The following is a 20,658-nucleotide window of genomic DNA, read 5'->3' as shown; positions in this document are numbered from 1 at the left end:
AACAAACAATTTACAAGTGGGGACGTACAAATAGCCAATAACATTTGAAAAGATGTTCAACTAGCCATCAGGAAATATGGATTTAAAAACATAATATATTAGTTTTTTTTGGTGCATCAAATTTGGCTTAAATTTTTTAAAAAAAATACTGCATATTGTGTGGTTATAGGAAAATGGGGATATTCTGTTACTGTGAATGGGAGTATTAAAATGGTGTAGCCTACATACTGTATGATTTTAACTATTCAGTAGTTTCCAGGGATTAGAAGAGAGGGAGGAATAAATAGAAGGAGCACAGAGAAGATTTTTAAGGCAGCGAAACTACTCTGTATGTAATTATAATGGTAAATACATGTCATTATAAATTTGTCCAAATCCATAAATTGTACAACACCAGGAGTGAACGCTAATGTAAACCATGGCTTTTGGGTGATAATGATGTGTCAGTGTAAGTTGATCAGTTGTAACAAATGTACCACTCTGGTGAGGGATGCTAATAATGGCGGAGCCTATGTATTTGGGAGGTCTTGGGGAATGTGGATGACCTCTGTATATTCCTCTCAGTTTTGCTCTGAACCTAAAACTGATCTAAAAAATAAAACCTAAGGCTGGGTGCAGTGGCTCACACCTGTAATTTCAGCACTTTGGGAGGCCAAGGTGGGAGGATCACTTGAGGCCAGGAGTTCAAGACCAGCCTGGGCAACATATTGAGACCCCACCTTAAAAATAAAGTCTATTAGGCCAGGCGCGGTGGCTCAAGCCTGTAATCGCAGCACTTTGGGAGGCCGAGACAGGCGGATCACAAGGTCAAGGAGTTCGAGACCAGCCTGGCCAATATGGTGAAACCCCATCTGTACTGAAAATACAAAAATTAGCCGGGAGTGGTGGCGGACGCCTGTAGTCCCAGCTACTCGGGAGGCTGAGGCAGGAGAATCGCTTGAACCCGGGAGGTGGAGGTGGTAGTGAGCCAACGTCGGGCCACTGCACTCCAGCCTGGGAGACAGAGCAAGACTCCGTCTCAAAAAAAAAACAACAAAAAATAAAGTCTATTAACATAAATACATAAAAAAGTTACAACTTTTTAGAAGATAATATTTAAATTGTGCATTCTTTGACTTATCAGCTACACACCAGATATCAATATAACAATTTCCTTTTCCCTTGTCAAAGATGTTTAAAAAATATTTGCCATTCTGAGATGAAAAATGATATTTCATTCTAATTTTTATTCACATTCCTTTGCTTTAGTTGTATGCTAGTAAGTTTGAGAGTTCATTTGAAATGAAAACTGTGTTCATTTGCTTTTTTATTATTTCTTTTATAGATTCTAGAGTTCTGGATATACTTATCATTATACTGTGTCAAATCTATTCCCCTCTTTCAGACCTCACTGTCCCCACCCTATTTTAGACTCACCTCATCATACAAATTCTTATACTTTTTAAAAGCTTCAGACCTTTGTTTCTGATTTTTCCTTGGTTTGGAAATTTCTCCCCCAATCTTTGCGTTTCACATACCTACCTCTCCCTTGAACCTACATGATACAACATGTTGGATGAAGGAATAATAACCACTAAACGGACTGTGCCTGTTTCATAGTAATTATTACATCCCCTCATGTATGATTCATCATCTGTAAGGCTGTCTTAAATCTGCCACTTGGATTGAAAGTCTCTTAAAAAAAAACAAAAAAGAAAGCCTCTTGAAGGCAGGAACAGTGTCTTCCCCACCTTTTAAGCTGCCTTACATATGAGATATTCCTAACAAACATATATTGAATTGAACTGAAGGTCGTTTAGCCTTTCCTGTTAGTTGAAGCTTTTCATTATGTTGTGCCTCAGAATTATTATTGTTATCCACAAACGTTTGTCAAGCATCCAACAGGAGCATTGAATAGAGTAGCAAGTACTGTAGAGCTATAGAATGAATTAAGATAGGGTTCCTTCAGGGCTTATGATCTCTTACTAACTAACCAGTAGGTTTCCACAATCTTTAAATGAAAATCATCACATTCTTTTATAGGTTTAGAGCCAGATATCCAGTGCCAACATCATAGGCACGGGATAACATGGGATATATCCAATGGTTGTTTAGATAGTGGGTAATATAGGACCTTAGAGAAAGGATTAAGCATTTTTGTGCTGGGCCAGTAGGGTACCTCTTTATAATTTCTGAGCCTTCAAGCAAAGATAGAATGCAGACCAGTGAGAAGGAGTGGAAAAAGGACTGCTGAGTAGGCAGAGGAATAACTATATAGGTTGTATTGAGAAGATGAGCTGCCATAGAATACTCTTTGTGGGTCAGGGTATTCCTAGGCAACTTTTTTTTTTTTTCTTTTTGTGACAGGGCCTTATTGACTGTTGCCCAAGCTGGAGGGCAGTGGCACCTCGAACTCCTGGGCTCAAGAGATCCTCCCATCTCATCCTCCCAAGTAGCTGGGACTACAGGTGTGAGCCACCACGCCCAGCTAATTTATTTTTTGTAGAACCAGGGTCTCTCTATGTTGCCCAAGCTGGTCTCAAACTCCAGGCCTCAAGTGATCCTCCCTCTTTGGCCTATGAAAGTGTTGGAATTATAGGTATGAGCTACCACTCCTGACCTCTAGGCAGCTTTTCTGGTCTTGGCCTGTTTAATGATCTTGTTGAGCAGGTGAATGACTGTAGTGTGCCCTGTGTATTTTCTTGGTATTCTGGAACTTTATTTTATTTTATTTTATTTTTTGAGACAGAATCTCGCTCTATTGCCCAGGTTGGAGTGCAGTGGCACAATCTTGGCTCACTGCAACCTCCTCCTTGCAGTTTCAAGTGATTCTCCTGCCTCAGCCTCTCAAGTAGCTGGGACTACAGGCGTGTGCCACCATGCTAAACTAATTTTTGTATTTTTAGTAGAGACGGGGTTTCACCATATTGGCCAGGATGGTCTCAATCTCTTGACCTTGTGATCCACCCACCTTGGCCTCCCAAAGTGCTGGAATTACAGGAGTGAGCCACTGTGCCTAGACATTCTGGAACATTTATTAACTCATATTCCTTAGGGTTTTTGGTATGAGAAGGGGTTGGAGTGGGGAGGAGGGAAGGTCATCCATAGACTCCTCTTTATATTCCAAATTTTATTACTATTAAAGCATTTTATGTTGGTGGTAAGGACATTCTGAGCATAGAACATTACCAATTGTTGCATCCTTTTGGTTTATTGTCACAGACTAGATGAGACAATACAGGCCATTGCCAATGGAACCTTGAACCAGCCACTGACCAAATTGGATAGATCTTCTGAAGAGCCTTTGGGAGTTCTGGTAAATCCCAACATGTACCAGTCCCCTCCCCAGGTTAGTGGACCTTTGCTCTAACTGTTAATAAGAGAAGTTTGGCCCTAAATTTACCTTCTTTTAAGTATGTATATTTCATAGACTTTAGATACCAATCAGCTGTCTCAACACACCTGCCAACCTTATTCTCTGGCCCACGTTTTTTCCATTTTTATTGTAGTACTTCTGACAAATTGGCTTGTTTTATCTTCCAAGTGTTTCCCAAGAAAGAGTTTTGTTAAGTACTATAGAAATTTAGACAAAAATACCATGGTCGTTTTGTTAATGTTTTTATTTTATTTTATTTATTTCTGTCTTTTTTTTTGAGATGGAGTCTCACTCTGTCGCCCAGGCTGGAGTGCAGTGGCGTGATCTCGGCTCACTGCAAGCTCTGCCTCCCGGGTTCACGCCATTCTCCTGCCTCAGCCTCCCGAGTAGCTGGGACTACAGGTGCCCGCCACCACGCCCAGCTAATTTTTGTATCTTTTAGTAGAGATGGGGTTTCACCGTGTTAGCCAGGATGGTCTCGATCTCCTGACCTCGTGATCCACCTACCTCGGCCTCCCAAAGTGCTGGGATTACAGACGTGAGCCACTGCGCCTGGTCTCTTTATCTTTTATAGAATATGGGTAGTCCCATAGAGTGGTGTTTTAAATTAATTTATCAATTCACTCATTATCATTATCCTTTGTTTTACCATCCAGTATATTGAAACTCTACTATGGATAAGCACAATAATAAGTGATCAAGCAGACACTGATTCTATCCTCAAATAACTCACAAACTAGTAGGGGTAAAGATCTATGTAAGCAGCTCTAATAAATGCTAATAGAGTGTAAGTATTAAGTGCTGTGGAAATCCAGAGGAGCGGGAGACTACTGCTAGCTGAGGGCAGTCCATGGGTTTTATAGGGAAGCTGGCATTCGTTAAAAGTTAGTATTCACCGGGCGCACTTTGGGAGGCTGAGGCGGGCAGACTGCTTGAGCCTGGGAGTTCTAGACCAGCCTGAGCAACATGGCGAAACCCCGTCTCTACTAAAAATACAAAAATTAGCTGGGCATGGTGGCGTGGTGCCTGTAGTCCCAGCTACTTAGGAGGCTGAGTTGGGAGAATCACCTGAGCCCAGGAGGCAGAGGTTGCAGTGAGCTATGATCATGCCACTGCACTCCAGCCTGGGCGACAGAGTGAGACCCTGTCTCAAAAAAAAAAAAAAGTAAATATTTGAGAAAAATGTATGTTTGGGAATGGTGGAGAAAATAATTGCAGGCAGAATGAATTGTAGGAACAAGAGCTTGTATACATAAAAACATGGGATATAGATATAGGAATTTCCAAGCACACAAATCTGGAGAGGGAATTCCAGGCAGAAGGTACAACACGTACAAAGGCTCAGCAGCTTGAGAGCATTGCAGGTTTGGGGAATCACATATAATTAACTATTGTTATGGACTGGTAAGTGTATTAGTTTCCCAGGGCTGCTGTAACAAAGTACCACAAACTAGGTGACTTAAAACAACAGAAATTTATTCTCCCACACCTGGGGACTAAAAGCCCGAAATCAAGGTGTTGAAAAGACTACATTCCCTCCGAAGGCTTTACAGGAGAATGCTTCCTTACCTCTTTAAGCTTCTGGTGGCTCTAGGTGTCTTTTGCCTTGTAGCTCATCACTCTAATCTCTGCCTCTGTCTTCACATAGACTTCTTCCCTGTGTGTGTCTCTGTCACTGTGTGCCCTCTCCTCTTACAAGGATACAAGTCATTGGATTTAGGGCCTACTATAATCCAATATAACCTCACCTTAAACTGATTACATCTGTAAAGACTATTTCCAAGTAAGGTTGTATTCACACATTCTATCTAGGTGGACATTGATTTTGGGGGATACTACTCAACCCAGTACAGTAAGCAACATCTGATCATGAAAGATTTTTTATCTTATGCTAATGAGTTTAGGTTTTGTCCTAAAGTAGGCAGTGAAGGGTTCTGGAAGAATTTTAACAGATGATTGGCATGGCTTCCATGCCTACGTAGAGAATGAATTGGAAGGAAGAGTAAGTAAGATTAGAAGCTGAGAAATTGCCAAGGAAGTCATTGCAATAGCACCATGGAAAGATGATGCAAGCCCAAATTAGTATTATAGCACTAGTGGGGCAATAGAGAGTTATTTAAAGACCAAAAATGGGAGCTGGGCCTGAGACGCAGTGATACACATCTATAGTCCTAGATACTTGGGAAGCTGAGGTGGGAGGATCACTTGAGCCCAGGAGTTGGAGGCTGCAGTGAGCTATGATTAAGCCACTACACTCCAGCCTGGATGACACAAGTGAGATCCCATCTCTAAAAAAAAAAAAATAATTATCATCATAAAATAAAGACTAAAAATGTAGATGAAGATACCTGCTGGCAGATTCTTTAATAGTATTATTGAAAGATAATGAGGAATTAATTTAGGAAAGTGGCTGTGTAATTAGAGGCAACAGCTGTAGTAGAAATAGAAAAAATCATTTGAGCCTCAAGATTGTTCACATACTAACATTTTATGAAATTATTTATTTCCATCTACGTGTGGTGACTGACATCTGTAATCCTAGCATTTTGGGAGGCCGAGGCGGGAGGATCACTTGAAGTCAAGAGGTCAAGACCAGCCTGGGCAACAGAGCAAGACAGTGTTTGAAAAAAAATTTTTGTAAAATAAATTATTTACCCTATAGTGGATCAATTCTTTTTCCTCTTTGGTCCTCTGTAAGAACTTCTATCTCCTATTTAGTATGTAGTCAATTCTGCCTTATGTTTTGAATAGTTACTTATGTGTCTGTCTTCCACTAGGCTTTAAGTACCTTGCCATCAAGAACCGTATCTTTTTCATATTTTATGTCTCCCTAGTTAATATGCTTTTCACAGTTAAGTACTCAATAAATGTGTATTTAATTTGTAAAAATGTGTATTTTTAAGATATGCCACAATTGACAAGAATCATAAAATTGTATGGCCGAAAGATCCTTAGAAATTCATTTAGTCCAACTTCATCCTTTTCTAGTTGGAAAAACTGAAATCTTTAGGGGTTAAATGATTGCCTAGGGTTTTGACTACTGCTTGAAGTTTTTTCCTGTAAGTTATTATATTTTCATATGTATGTATTTATTTTTGAGACAGGATATTGTTCTGTCATCCAGGCAAGAATGCAGTGGTATGATTACAGCCCACTGCAACCTTGACCTCCCAGTCTCAAGAGATCCTCCCATCTCAGCTTCTCAAGTGGCTCAGACTACAGTAGCCACGTGCCATCATACCTTACTAATTTGTATATTTTTTGTAGAGAAGGAGTTTCGCCTTGTTGCCCAGATTGGTCTTAAACTTCTGGGCTCAAGTAATCCTCCTGCCTTGGCCTCCTCAAGTGCTGGGATTACAGACATCAGCCATCGTGCCTGGCCCTTATTATTATTTTTATTTTATTATTTTATTTTTTTAGTCATAGTCTCGCTCTGTCACCCAGGCTGGAGTGCAGTGGCACGATCTCGGCTAACTGCAAGCTCCACCTCCTGGGTTCCCGCCATTCTCCTGCTTCAACCTCCCAAGTGGCTGGGAGTACAGGCACCCGCCACCATGCCCGGCTAACTTTTTTTGTATTTTTAGTAGAGACAGGGTTTCACTGTGTTAGCCAGGATGGTCTCGATCTCCTGACGTCATGATCTGCCCGCCTCAGTCTCCCAAAGTGCTGAAGTGCTGGGATTACAGGCGTGAGCCACCGCTCCCGGCCTCATATTATTTTTAAAGACACAGGATCTCACCATGTTGCCCAGGCTGGCCTTGAACTTATGAGCTCAAGTGATCCTCCTGCCTCACCTTCTGAGTAGCTAGTGAAGTTACAGGCATGCATCACTGTATCCAGCTTTATAAATTATTCAATTTTTAAAAATTAAGATAACCCCAAATATTATCATGCTAATTGCCTTTATTTTTAAATTTTAATTTTGGAGCACATGGTATTGTTGCTCTGGAAGAAACATTAACCTTTGCCATTCTGTCTGAACTGTAGCCAAAACTCTTCACTCTTATGTAATTACCTGTACCTTATAATTCTCTATTCTTTTTATATGATGGGAGCCCTGTTTTAGTAGTCCTCCATCCTCTCTTTCAGGAGACAAGTTCTTCATTTTAGGTAAGAGAATATTTCATGCATCCAGTAGTCAGAAGTGCTGCCTCTGACCTGACAGCATCTGTTTGGCTTTGTCATGGTGCCAGCATGTGACACTGCCCATAAGCACATGCAGAATTGTGGATCAAAATGTTGAACCTTCATTTAGCTCACAGAATTCTATTGAAAAATTATCCAGAACCAAGTATGGATCATTAAGTATAAAGTGGAAATAATTATAAACTCTTTTGGTTTGATATTTGTGCTGTTGCTAGAATTAGTAAGCATTGTATGGAGATTTCAACATTCTAATTATTCTTTAAGATGGGCCTTGTTATCATACCTGAGACTTCTACTGAATTTATACTATCTCTACCCTTTTGGCCTTATTTCAGATAAAGATGGGATATATTTTTCATTTGTTGTTGTTGTGGTTGTTCTGAGACAGAGTCTCACTCTCTTCCCCAGGCTGGAGTGCAATGGCACGATCTTGGCTCACTGCAACCTCCACCTCCCGGGTTCAAATGATTCTCCTGCCTCCGCCTCCCGAGTTGTTGGGACTACAGGCGCCCGCCACCACGCCCCACTAATTTTTTGCATTTTTAGTAGAGACGGGGTTTCACCGCGTTAGCCAGGATGGTCTCAATCTCCTGACCTCGTGATCCGCCCACCGCGGCCTCCCAAAGTGCTGGGATTACAGGCGTGAACAATTTTCCGTGGGATATATTTTTTAAGAAAAATGTTTCCAATATGGCCGGGCGCTGTGGTTCACGCCTGTAATCCCAGCACTTTGGGAGGCCGCGGTGGGCGGATCACGAGGTCAGGAGATTGAGACCATCCTGGCTAACGCGGTGAAACCCCGTCTCTACTAAAAATGCAAAAAATTAGTGGGGCGTGGTGGCGGGCGCCTGTAGTCCCAACTACTCGGGAGGCGGAGGCAGGAGAATCATTTGAACCCGGGAGGTGGAGGTTGCAGTGAGCCAAGATGGCGCCACTGCACTCCAGCCTGGGTGACAGAGCAAGACTCCATCTCAAAGAAAAAAAAAAAGAAAAATGCTCCCCGTATGATTTCCTCATTATTAGCATTCGCTTCATTTTGTCTACCTACCCCAGATTCTTGCCTTATAAGACAGAACTGTATGTTTGTTTTTCTGTGTAGTGGGTTGACCACACAGGTGCAGCCTCACAGAAGAAGGCTTTCCGTTCTTCAGGATTGGGACTAGAGTTCAACTCGCTTCAGCACCAGTTGCGAATCCAGGATCAAGAATTTCAGGAAGGCTTTGATGGTGGCTGGTGCCTCTCTATACATCAGCCCTGGGCTTCTCTGCTTGTCAGAGGGATTAAAAGGTAAGAATAAAAATGAATCTGGGCAGTGGAAGATCTTAGAGTGACATAAATTTAATTTAGAAATATGGATTGAAATTAGTTTTCCTCAATCTGGTGATGAGTTATAACACTTTTCAATAAATAGAACTTTGAACATCATATTCATGTTACTGACTTGGTAGTAGTATATTTTAAAACTAATTTTAAAACATTTAAATTGACAAATATAGTGTTAGTTTTTGTACAATTAGCTTAAAAAACAAACTGAGCTTAAAAATGCTAAGAAAGATAGAAGACTAATTTTTCATCTTTGGAGGGAAATCTATTGAAAAACTTCTCTTGATTTTGTCTTTGTAATATACTACTCAGCAACCTTAATAATTTGATCCTATTTGAAACATAGTTTTGATGCCTATTTACTTGTTAAGATACCAGCATAACTGATTTTATTTTCCTGTCCATATATCTAACTATTAATCTGGCTAATAATATTGAGAAACTGTTTTATCACAAAATCCTTTTCTACAAAAGTAGGGGAAATTGAGATAAGTAGAGGTATTATAGAGCTGAGTTATACCTGTTACTGTTGATAATATTTAATAGCTTACTATTCCATGGTATCTTGTGTTTTTCCTTTTCTTTTTTTTTTTTTTTTTTTTTTGAGATGGAGTCTCACTCTGTCGCCCAGGCTGGAGTGCAGTGGCGTGGTCTCAGCTCGTTGCAACCTCCGCCTCCCGGGTTCACGCCATTCTCCTGCCTCAGCCTTCCAGGTAACTGGAACTACAGGCACTCAGCACCACACCTGGATGATTTTTTGCATTTTTAGTAGAGACAGGGTTTCACTGTGTTAGCCAGGATGGTCTCGATCTCCTGACCTTGTGATCCACCTGCCTTGGCCTTCCAAAGTGCTGGGATTACAGGCATGAGCCACCGTGCCCAGCATGTTTTTTTCTTAATTCGGTTTTTAAAAAGTGTTTTTCTTGGCTTTTATTATACATGTAAATGGAAAGCTGTAAAGCACAGAAAAGTAGCTAGAAAAAGAAAGATTACTTGTAGTCCCACACCAAGAAACTGCTGTTATTAGCATTTTGGAGTGTTTCTATTTTTATTTTATTTATTTATATATTTTTTGAGACGGAGTCTTGTTCTGTCGCCCAGGCTGAAGTGCAGTGGCCCAATATCGGCTCACTGCAACCTCCGCCTCCTGGGTTCAAGCAATTCCCCTGCCTCAGCCTCCCAAGTAGCTGGGATTATAGGCGCCTGCCACCATGCCTGGTTAATTTTTGTATTTTCAGTAGAGATGGGGTTTCACCATGTTGGTCAGACTGGTCTCGAACTCCTGATACCGTGATCCGCCCACCTTGGCCTCCCAAAGTGCTGGGATTACAGGTGTGAGCCACTGTGCCTGCTTTCTTTCTTTTTTTTTTTTTGAGACCAAGTTTTGCTCTTGTTTCCCAGGCTGTAGTGCAATGGTGTGTTATCAGCTCACTGCAACTTCCACCTCCCGGGTTCAAGTCATTCTCCTGCCTCAGCCTCCTAAATAGCTGGGATTACATGCATGTGCCACCATGCCCGACTAATTTTGTATTTTTAGTAGAGATGAGGTTTCTCCATGTTGGTCAGGCTGGTCTCAAACTCCCAAACTCAGGTGATCTGACTGCCTCAGCCTCCCAAAGTGCTGGGATTACAGGCGTGAGCCACTGCGCCGGGCTGTTTCTGTTTTTCTTGTGTAAATTGTTAAATGATGAGAGCATGATATATATGTTTGTGTTTTTTTTTCTTTCACTTATCATTACAACATACTTCTTTCCCTTCTTATTTCTTTTTTTTTTTTTTTGAGATGGAGTCTCGCTCTGTCACCCTGGCTGGAGTGCAGTGTGGCGCGATCTTGGCTCACTGCAAGCTCCGCCTCCCAGGTTCACACCATTCTCCTGCCTCAGCCATCCGAGTAGCTGGGACTACGGGTGCCCACCACCACACCCAGCAAATTTTCTTTTTTTTTTTTTTTTTTTTTTTTTTTGTATTTTTAGTAGAGACGGGGTTTCACCGTGTTAGCCAGGATGGTCTTGGATCTCCTGATCTCATGATCGGCCCACCTCAGCCTCCCAAAGTGCTGGGATTACAGGCGTGAGCCACTATGCCAGCCATTTCTTACTTTTTTCTATTAGAATTTTATATACCTGGCAATGTCCCAACTCATAACAGTAAAAATACCTTATATTTAAATAGGATTTTAGTTTTCAAAGCAGTAGCTCTGTGAAATACAGTCATGTGCTGCTGCATAACAACTTTTTTTTTTTTTTTTTGAGATGGAGTCTTGCTCTGCCACCCAGGCTGGAGTGCTGTGGCTGGATCTCAGCTCACTGCAAGCTCCGCCTCCCGAGTTCATGCCATTCTCCTGCCTCAGCCTCCCGAGTGGCCGGGACTACAGGTGCCCGCCACCTCGCCCGGCTAATTTTTTGTATTTTTTAGTAGAGACGGGGTTTCACCGTGTTAGCCAGGATGGTCTCGATCTCCTGACCTCGTGATCCGCCCGTCTCGGCCTCCCAAAGTGCTGGGATTACAGGCTTGAGCCACCGCGCCCAGCCTGCATAACAATTTTTCAATTAGTAATGGAACACATGTACAACAGTGGTCCCATAAGATTATAATACTGGCTGGTCATGGTGGCTCACTCCTGTAATTCCAGCATTTTGGGAGGCCGAGGCAGGCGGATCACAAGGTCATGGTGAAACCCCTTATTTACTAAAAATATAAAAATTAGCCAGGCATAGTGGTGCATGCCTGTAATCCCAGCTACTCGGGAGGCTGAGGCAGGAGAATTTCTTGAACCCGGGAGGTGGAGGTTGCAGTGAGCCAAGATTATGCCATTGCACTCCAGCCTGGGCGACAGAGCAAGACTCCATCTGAAAAAAAAAAAAATTATAATCCCTTATTTTTTTACAGTACCTCCTTTTCTTTTCTTTTCTTTTTTCTTTTCTTTCCTTTTCTTTCTTTTCTTTTTTTAGACAGGATATCGCTCTGTTGCCCAGGCTGGAGTGCAGTGGCGTGATCTCGGCTTGCTGCAACTTCTGCCTTCCAGGTTCAAGCATTCTCCTGCCTCATCCTCTTGAGTAGCTGGGATTACAGACGTGCACCACCACGCCCGGCTAATTTTTGTATTTTTAGTAGAGATGGGGTTTTGCCCTGTTGGCCAGGCTAGTCTCAAACACCTGACCTCAAGTGATCCACCTGCCTCCACCTCCTAAAGTGTTGGGATTACAGGCATGAGCCACCGTGCTTAGCCTTTACTGTACTTTTTCTATGTCTAGATATATTTACATATATACATAGTTACCACTGTGTTCCAGTTGCCTACAGTATTCTGTACAGTAACATGCCGTACAAGTTTGTAACTTAAGAACAAGAGGCTGCCAGCACGGTGGCTCACTCCTATAATCCCAGCACTTTGGGAGGCCAAGGTGGGTAGATTACCTGAGTTCAGGAGTTCAAGACCATCCTAGCCAACATGGCGAAACCCTATTTCTACTAAAAATATAAAAATTAGCTGGGCGTGGTGGCGTGTGCCTGTAATTCTAGCTACTCGGGAGGCTGAGGCAGGAGAATTGCTTGAACCCAGGAGGTGGAGGCTGCAGTGAGCCGAGATTGTCTGGGTGACAGAGTGAGACTCAGTCTCAAAAAAAAAAAAAAAAAAAAAGAGCAAGAGGCTATACCGTAGCCTAGGTGTGTAGTAGGTTATACCATCTAGTTTGTGTAAGTTCAGCCAATGAAATTGCCCAAAGACACATTTCTTAGGACATATCCCCATTGTTAAGCAAGATATGACTATAGATTAGGCCAGTATTATTATAGTCTTTGACAAATGAGGATACTGAAGCAGGCAAAGGTAAAATAGATTGCCCTGAAATATGAAGCTAGTTAATGACAGAGATGGAACTAGAGTTCTGGTTTTCAGAGTGCTCTTTCCTCTCTACTGTTCAGGCTTCAGACATTTCTCTACTTTCCTTAAAGACAAATGATAATCAGCATTTAGGCATAATAATTGCTACTTTGGTAGTTTCACTATTAGATGCCATTTCTCTATTTTGTTAAGGTGGACTACACCTTATCTCCCCTCTCGGAGGTCAGGTTTTCTTGCTTTGGCTCCTAATTGTTTCATAGTTCATGTCTGTAAATGCCATTGGAACAAGTGCATGGGAATCCGCTTCTGCTCCAGGATGATCAAACCCTTAGATGTCTGTTCTTCTCATAGAGTTTTCTGCAATTTAGGTGTCTTGCTTTTCCAAAGTAGAAAACTAAACAACTTGCCTTCTGCTAAGGGAATCAGAGTGTTTGCATTTCTCTCATCCTATTTGGATCTGTTATTTAAATTTTCTCACAGAATTGAACAGAATGAGCAGCATCTAGTGCACAGTCACTTTATTTTATTCCCATAGAAATAAAGGAGGTGGATTTGCCACATTTGTGGGACGATTTTCCCAGTAATTCTTCAGGTTATTTGGCCTAGAGGGAAGATATACATTGGTCCATTTCCAATATCGTGCACCTACTATGTGCCTGGCACTCTTCCAATTTATCTATGTTGGGAAACCAAGGATATGAAAAATTCATAACACCATTTTCCATTATAAGAATGGGATAAGAGGGACATATTATCAAGGTACTTTATTTAATTTGGTGGGAGGGGAAAGAGAAACATCTTTTTGTAACCCTTGGAAAGTAGCAATTAGCAATTAAGTTCTCCTGAATGCATTCTGTTATTCTCCTTACAGGTTCTTTCAAACTACTTCACAAGTTGTTTAATAATCCACAAAGAAAACCCTGAATACAATTTAAAAATGCAAATGGGGACGGGCATGGTGGCTCACGCCTGTAATCCCAGCACTTTGGGAGGCTAAGGCAGATCACGAGGTCAAGAGATTGAGACCATCCTGACCAACATAGTGAAATCCTGTATCTACTGAAAATACAAAAATTAGCTGGGCGTGGTGGCGGGTGCCTATAGTCCCAGCTAGTCAGGAGGCTGAGGCAGGAGAATCACTTGAACCCGGGAGGCAGAGGTTGCAGTGAGCCGAAGTCGCGCCACTGCTCTCCAGCCTGGCGACAGAGCGAGACTCCATCTCAAAAAAAAAAAAAAAAGAAAAAGAAATGGGTGTGGTTCTAATTGAAAGAGTAAAGATAAGCATTTTTATTTACTTAAATTATTTTAAATAATAAATAAAAAGTTACATTCTTGGGAGTTATGTGTAGGTGAGGATTTTTCCGTCAGGTTGGAGAACAAATCAACTAATCTTCTAGGGAAAGGTTAGCCTTTGACTCAAGGGCAAGGATTTCCATATCTCTGATATGACTGTATGCCTTGAATATATACGATTTGTATTGTAGAAGCACCAAGACTGGTGAGGGCTCCAAATCTGAGTTGTAGGGATCAGGTGAAAAGCAGTCAGGAGTTGAGAGAGATGACTTGTTGCTATTCTGATGGAAGAGAAACTAGTGGACAGAGTTCATCCTCAAGCGAAAGGTATCGTCAGAGGAAAATGTTTTTGACAAAAGATATTCCTCTTGGTAAGACATCATCCATAGACCTCTTGGTTCAACTGGATAATCTGCTATAGGATTTGTTATATATTATGGGATATTCCAGGAAACTAGAATTTAGATCCTTTCCACTAAATTTTTATTTGTTTAAGGGTGGAGGGCAGATCCTGGTACACCCCCCACAGAGGACGACTTTGGATAGCAGCCACAGCTAAAAAACCCTCCCCTCAAGAAGTCTCAGAACTCCAGGCTACATATCGTCTTCTTCGTGGGAAAGGTAAGAGCCGTATGTTCTTCTTTCACTTTTACTTTGTGGAGAGAAGTCATTGACGTTCATCTTCTTTCACTTCCTTCTTTCTTTGGCTTTTTCTTTGTTAAAAGAGACTTAATCTTTGTATATGTTTGTTTAGTGGTAAAATCATTGACAGCGTTCAAAGCATTAATCTGTCAGAACAGTGCAAATAAAAATATCAATTTCCAACACAAGAAATCAACTAGTTTTCATTTTTTTATCTGAGAAAATCAACATCTTTACTCTAAAGTTAAAATGACTGCTGTAAACTCTGAGATCCTTACATTGGGAAGAACAACCACATATAGGAATTTTCATTGAGAGTGGCCTAAATAGACACCTACTATTGGATTTGGACACATCAAACTTGATTGACTTAAGCAACGTATTTTGGGAATCACCCCAAGAATACTAACTTTGGATCCTTAAAAAGACTTCTGACCTTTGGGCATCCTGTTTTTCCTTCCTCTTATCCAGCTCATACAGTTGTTTTGAGGGTAGAATAAAAGGACAACTACACAACCATCTTTAAAGGTTTTTAAGAAATGAGGCCCAAAGAATCACTAGGAATAAAAAGTTCATGCTTCCTTAAAAGCACTTTTCTTTTTTATTTTTTTTTTGAGACAGAGTCTCGTTCTGCAATCCAGGCTGGAGTGCAGTGGTGCGATCTCTCCTCACTGCAAACTCCGCCTTCCAGGTTCAAGTGATTCTCCTGCCTCAACCTTCCGAGTAGCTGGGACCACACGTGCCCGCCACCACACCCAGCTAATTTTTTGTGTTTTTAGTAGAGACAGGGTTTCACCACGTTGGCCAGGCTGGTCTTGAGCTCCTGACCTCAAGTGATCTGCCTGTCTTGGCCTCTCAAAGTGCTGGGGTTACAGATGTGAGCCACTGCGCCCGGCCTGAAAGCACACTTCTATTTCGATTAATATGACTGGCTTGTTTTAAAGACATTCATTCTTACGGTTTTAACCACATTTTGATGTTTATTTGTTTATTTGTTTTTCTTGTCACCTGTGACTGCCTTACTTTGCTTCCAAAACTCATCACTGCCAAACTCCAATCTGATCCAATGGCGTAGAGTAAATCGATTTGTTTTAGGATGAATATGTGGGGTCCTTGAACCTGATGGTATGAGGGCAAAGGAAAAATTTTCTACCTTAACATGTGGATAGTGCACTAAGCGAGCCACTCACTAGATTTTTTTGCTAAAATGCAAACAGTTGTGCCAAGTAAATCTCACTGTTTACCTTATGTCTACAAATAGATAATGGAAAAAGTTATTAATGTTTGTTCAGAACTGAAAACAGATTCCTGAGTTCCAAGATCATCACAAAGAAGGAAATTTATTCACTCCTTTTGTTATTCCTGATTCAGATGTGGAATTTCCTAATGACTATCCGTCAGGTTGTCTTCTGGGCTGTGTGGACCTAACTGACTGCTTGTCCCAGAAGCAATTCAAGGAGCAGGTGAGTAAAGAATACTTTTTTTTTTTGAAATAGAGACAGGGTTTTGCCATGTTGGCCAGGCTGGTGTTGAACTTCTGGCATCAAGTGATCCTCCTGTCTTGGCCTCTTAAAAGTGCTGGGAGTATAGGCGTGAGCCACCACACCCAGCCTGGTGCATATAAATATCTGTATAAAAAGCTATTTCCAGGCTGGCCGCTGGTGGCTCAGGCCTGTAATTCCAGCACTTTGGGAGGCCGAGGCGGGCAGATCACGAGGTCAGGAGATCAAGACCATCCTGGTAACACGGTGAAACCCCATCTCTACTAAAAATACAAAAATTTAGCCGGGCGTGTTGGTGGGCGCCTGTAGTCCTAGCTACTCCGAAGGCTGAGGCAGGAGAATAGCTTGAACCCAGGAGGTGGAGGTTGCATTGAGCCGAGTTCCCGCCACTGCACTCCAGCCTGGGCGACAGAGTGAGATTCCTTCTGGGGGGAAAAAGAAGCTATTGCCACAATCCAGCTAACAAGTATATAGGGTCTTCGTCCCTTACCAAAACCTTGCTTCTTTTGAAGAAACTCTTGATTATCCCTTGAATCATTTTGACTGGGGGGTGGGAATACTAGGATCTGTTATTGCTAATTCTGGAGCTTTTGGTCCAGGCTATTGAATTCATGATAGGCAAATGTATTTGACTCTGATTGCCAGGACTGTGTCATATTTGGGAGGAGGTATGTGTATTTATGTATGAATGTACATATGTATGCATTTATATATTTTTATTTTTATCACTAAAGATTGAATTGATAGGTCGGGCACAGTGGCTCACACCTGCAATCCCAGCACTTTGGTAGGCTGAGGCGAGTGGATCAGTTGAGGTCAGGAGTTTGAGACCAACCTGGCCAACATGGTGAAACCCTGCTTCTACTAAAAATACAAAAATTAGCCTGGTGTGGTGGCGCGTGCCTGTAATCCCAGCTACTCAGGAGTCTGAGGCAGGAGAATTGCTTGAACCCAGGAGGCGGAGGTTGCAGTGAGCTGAGATTGTGCCCCTGCACTCCAGCCTGGGTGACAGAGTGAGACTCTGTCTCAAAAAAAGAAAAGAAAAAGAACAGGCACAGTGGCTCATGCCTGTAATCCCAGCACTTTGGGAGGCCAAGGTGGGCAGATCATGAGGTCAGATCAAGCCTACCCTGGCTAACACGGTCAAACCCCATCTCTACTAAAAATACAAAAAAATTTGCTGCGTGTGATGGCACGCTCTTGTGGTCCCAGCTACTTGGGAGGCTGAGGCAGGAGAATCGCCTGAACCCGGAAGGTGGAGGTTGCAGTGAGCTGAGATCATGACACTGCACTCAGGCCTGGAGGACAGAGCGAGACTCTTGTCTCAAAAGAAAAAAAAAAAAAAAAAGATTGAACTGACATAACTAAAGTACATTTTTGAACAGCAGAGGGAGCTGAAAGACTTTAACTTAATTAGAAAATTCCTGAAATGTAGGACCTTTAAGATTAGACTCAGAACTAGCCGAAATCCAAAATAATAAAAGTCCATCCTTGAAGCACAAACAGTATGGTTTTCCTGTTCTTTGAACAGTTGCTTTAGATAATAGGGTTTCCACCAGTGTGCTGAAGAAAAAGCTTCGGTTTCATTTTTCTCAGCAAATTCTCTTTCTCAGACTTACTTACCTTTAATTACTGTTATTACTGTCTACTGTTTTCCTTTACTGTTCCCAGCCATTTTATCCTCTCTATTCTTTACTCTTTTTTTTTTTTTTGGAAACTGAGTCTCACTCTGTCGCCCAGGCTGGAGTGTCAATCTTGGCTCACTGCATCCTCTGCCTCCTGGGCTTCAGTGATCCTCCCACCTCAGCCTCCCAGTAGCTTGGACTACAGGCACACACCACCATGTCCAGCTAATTTTTGTATTTTTAGTAGAGACAAGGTTTCACCATGTTGGCCAAGCTGGTCTTGAACTCCTGGCCTCAAGTGAACCACCTGCCTAAGCTTCCCAAAGTGCTTTGATTATAGCTGTGAGCCACTGTGGCCAGCCTAGTCACTGATTTTTACTAACACTTGTTATCCCTCTAGATTTATGTCTTTCATTTCCTTGTGAGTTACCTCCTTGGCCTCCTCTGATTATGTGTGCGAGTACAATGCATGCATTTTGGTGTGAGTTTTGAGTTCTAGCCTTTTGTTCTTCCCTTAGTATCTGATCCAGACCTAGGCAAAACCATAAACACATGGAGGCTATCCCCCACGCTCTTGTGCCTGCACTATCCCTCTGAGCCTTTTGCCCATTTTTTTCAATGTCTACTTTCTTCCTCCCCACTCCCTTTTTTTCCCCCAGTCTAGAAGTAATACTATAAAAATATCTTACACTGGTGTAGGCTTTACAGTTTTAGAGATTCACAATCATTAACAGCTTACTATAACATACTGCATTATGTTTTCTTCCTGGGATATGTATTTGCATTCTAAAAGAGAACCCAGGAGCATCTGGCAGTGTGGATGATGGTTTTTGGCAAGGGGCCTTGCTTTATTTTCTCATCTGTTGATCAAGCAAACCACCACCTGATGCAAGGTCAAATGATTTCAATCTCTAGACAGCCAATCTTCTCTGTGCCACAAATTTGTGTAGAGAAGGGTAGGAAACTATACTATGGAATACTATGAAGGTTATAGGGATTAGAAATCTAACTAAAACAAGTCTTGTTGATTTCCGAAGGATACCTCTTTTTCATGATAGTTCTCCTTGAACTTATATTCTGTCTCATGTCCTGAGGTTGCTTCAAACAGCATGTAGAAGTGCAGGAATCCTCCCATATGTTTCCAGCTAGAGGTGCTGGCAACTCTCTTTATGAATGACTCTGATATGTAACATTAAAATATAACAGAAGCTAGAAGCCACTAGGCTTCATCAGACATGGGAATCCCATACACATTTTCCCTATGGTTGGTTTTTCTGGAGCTTTTTTCCACTGTTTCTTTTTTTTTTTTGGAGACGGAGTCTCACTCTGTCACCCAGGCTGGAGTGCAGTGGTGTGATCTTGGCTCACTGCAACCTCCACCTCTCAGGATCAAGCGATTCTTCTGCCTCACCCTCCTCAGTAGCTGGGATTACAGGCACGTACCAGCACACCTGGCTAATTTTTTTGTATTTTTAGTAGAGGCAGGGTTTCACCATGTTGATCAGGCTGATCTCAAACTCCTGACCTCAGGTGATCCACCCACATTGACCTCCCAAAGTGCTGGGATTACAGGTGTGAGCCACTGTGCCTGGCCTCCACTGTTTCTTTTCTGTGTTTAAGAGTAGCATATTAATTTATTCAGAATTGATGTTAGCCCAATTTTTGTCTTATTTGTTTAGTAAAGAGTTTATCAATTTTAAAAGTTGTAGCTTTTGGGTTGGGTGTGGTGGCTCACGCCTAGAATCCCAGCACTTTGGGAGGCCAAGGCGGGTGGATCACTTGAGGCTAGGAGTTCAAGACCAACCTGGCAACATGGCAAAACCCCATCTCTACTAAAGAAACAAAAATTAGCTGGGTGTGGTAGCGCATACCTGTAATCCCAGCTACTAGAGAGACTGAAAAAAAAAAAAAGCAAAAAAGCAGCTTTGGTGTTAGAAAATATCAAGACCACCCTTTGTAATTTACTTGTCTCTGTTTGAGCTAGAGTTCTGTGGTGTAAGAAATGTAGTTGTCAGGCCGGGCACGGTGGCTCACACCTGTAATCCCAGCACTTTGGGAGGCTGATGCAGGTGGATCACTTGAGGTCAGGAGTTTGAGACCAGCCTGGCCAACATGGTGAAACCCTGTTTTTACTAAAAAACTACAAAAATTAGCCAGGCGTGGTGGCAGGAGCCTGTAATCACATATTCTCAGGAGGCTGAGGCAGGAGAATTGCTTGAACCTGGGAGGCGGAGGATGCAGTGAGCCGAGATTGGGCCACTGCACTCCAGCCTGAGTGACAAGAGCAAAATTCTGTCTCAAAAAATAAATAAATAAATAAAAGTTTTTTAAAAATATAGTTGTCTCCGGGCGTGGTGGCTCAAGCCTGTAATCCCAGCACTTTGGGAGGCCGAGACGGGCGGATCACGAGGTCAGGAGATCGAGACCATCCTGGCTAACACGGTGAAACCCCGTCTCTACTAAAAAAAAATACAAAAAACTAGCCGGGCGTGGTGGCAGGCGCTTGTAGTCCCAGCTACTCGGGAGGCTGAGACGGGAGAATGGCGTAAACCCGGGAGGCGGAGGTTGCAGTGAGCTGAGATCTGGCCACTGCACTCCAGACTGGGCGACAGAGCGAGACTCCGTCTCAAAAAAATAAAAAAAAAATAAAAATAAAATCAAGTCACTACACTGTTAAGTGGCTTTAAAAAATATGTGCTTTCCCCTGAGCCATGAACTAGTCTTCCTTTTATCTTCTAAGACTAGTATGGCCAGCATGACTAATTTGTGCCAGAAACAATTCCACTAGACCCTCAACCCTCCGAGTAATGGCAGAGGATCCGCCTAGAGAAGGCAGAAGTGATATAGAAAAGGCTATGGGTTCAATTCAGGGTAAAAAGGTAGATGAGAGCCATGTCGTTAAAGCTTCTCCTGTGATTCCCCTGGAAG

The 20,658-nt window shown here is 42.2% G+C and overlaps 1 protein-coding gene across 3 annotated transcripts in view; it reads left to right on the top strand.

The window, feature by feature from the left end:
• The window catches only part of TRIP4 (thyroid hormone receptor interactor 4), a 70,450-nt gene that overhangs the window by 23,349 nt on the left and 26,443 nt on the right, over positions 1 to 20,658 (top strand). For all 3 annotated transcript variants that reach the window (XM_033189787.1, XM_033189784.1, XM_033189785.1), the window contains exons 8-11: positions 3,202 to 3,328; positions 8,601 to 8,788; positions 14,458 to 14,582; positions 15,975 to 16,066. In XM_033189787.1, the coding sequence (XP_033045678.1) occupies positions 3,202 to 3,328; positions 8,601 to 8,788; positions 14,458 to 14,582; positions 15,975 to 16,066 (532 nt within the window). The remainder of the gene's footprint in view (positions 1 to 3,201; positions 3,329 to 8,600; positions 8,789 to 14,457; positions 14,583 to 15,974; positions 16,067 to 20,658) is intronic.

Source organism: Trachypithecus francoisi, unplaced genomic scaffold (genome assembly GCF_009764315.1).
Source record: "Trachypithecus francoisi isolate TF-2019V2 unplaced genomic scaffold, Tfra_2.0 Lachesis_group3, whole genome shotgun sequence".
In the NCBI taxonomy this organism is placed as follows: domain Eukaryota; kingdom Metazoa; phylum Chordata; class Mammalia; order Primates; family Cercopithecidae; genus Trachypithecus; species Trachypithecus francoisi.
This window is presented reverse-complemented; position numbering and strand designations above follow the sequence as displayed.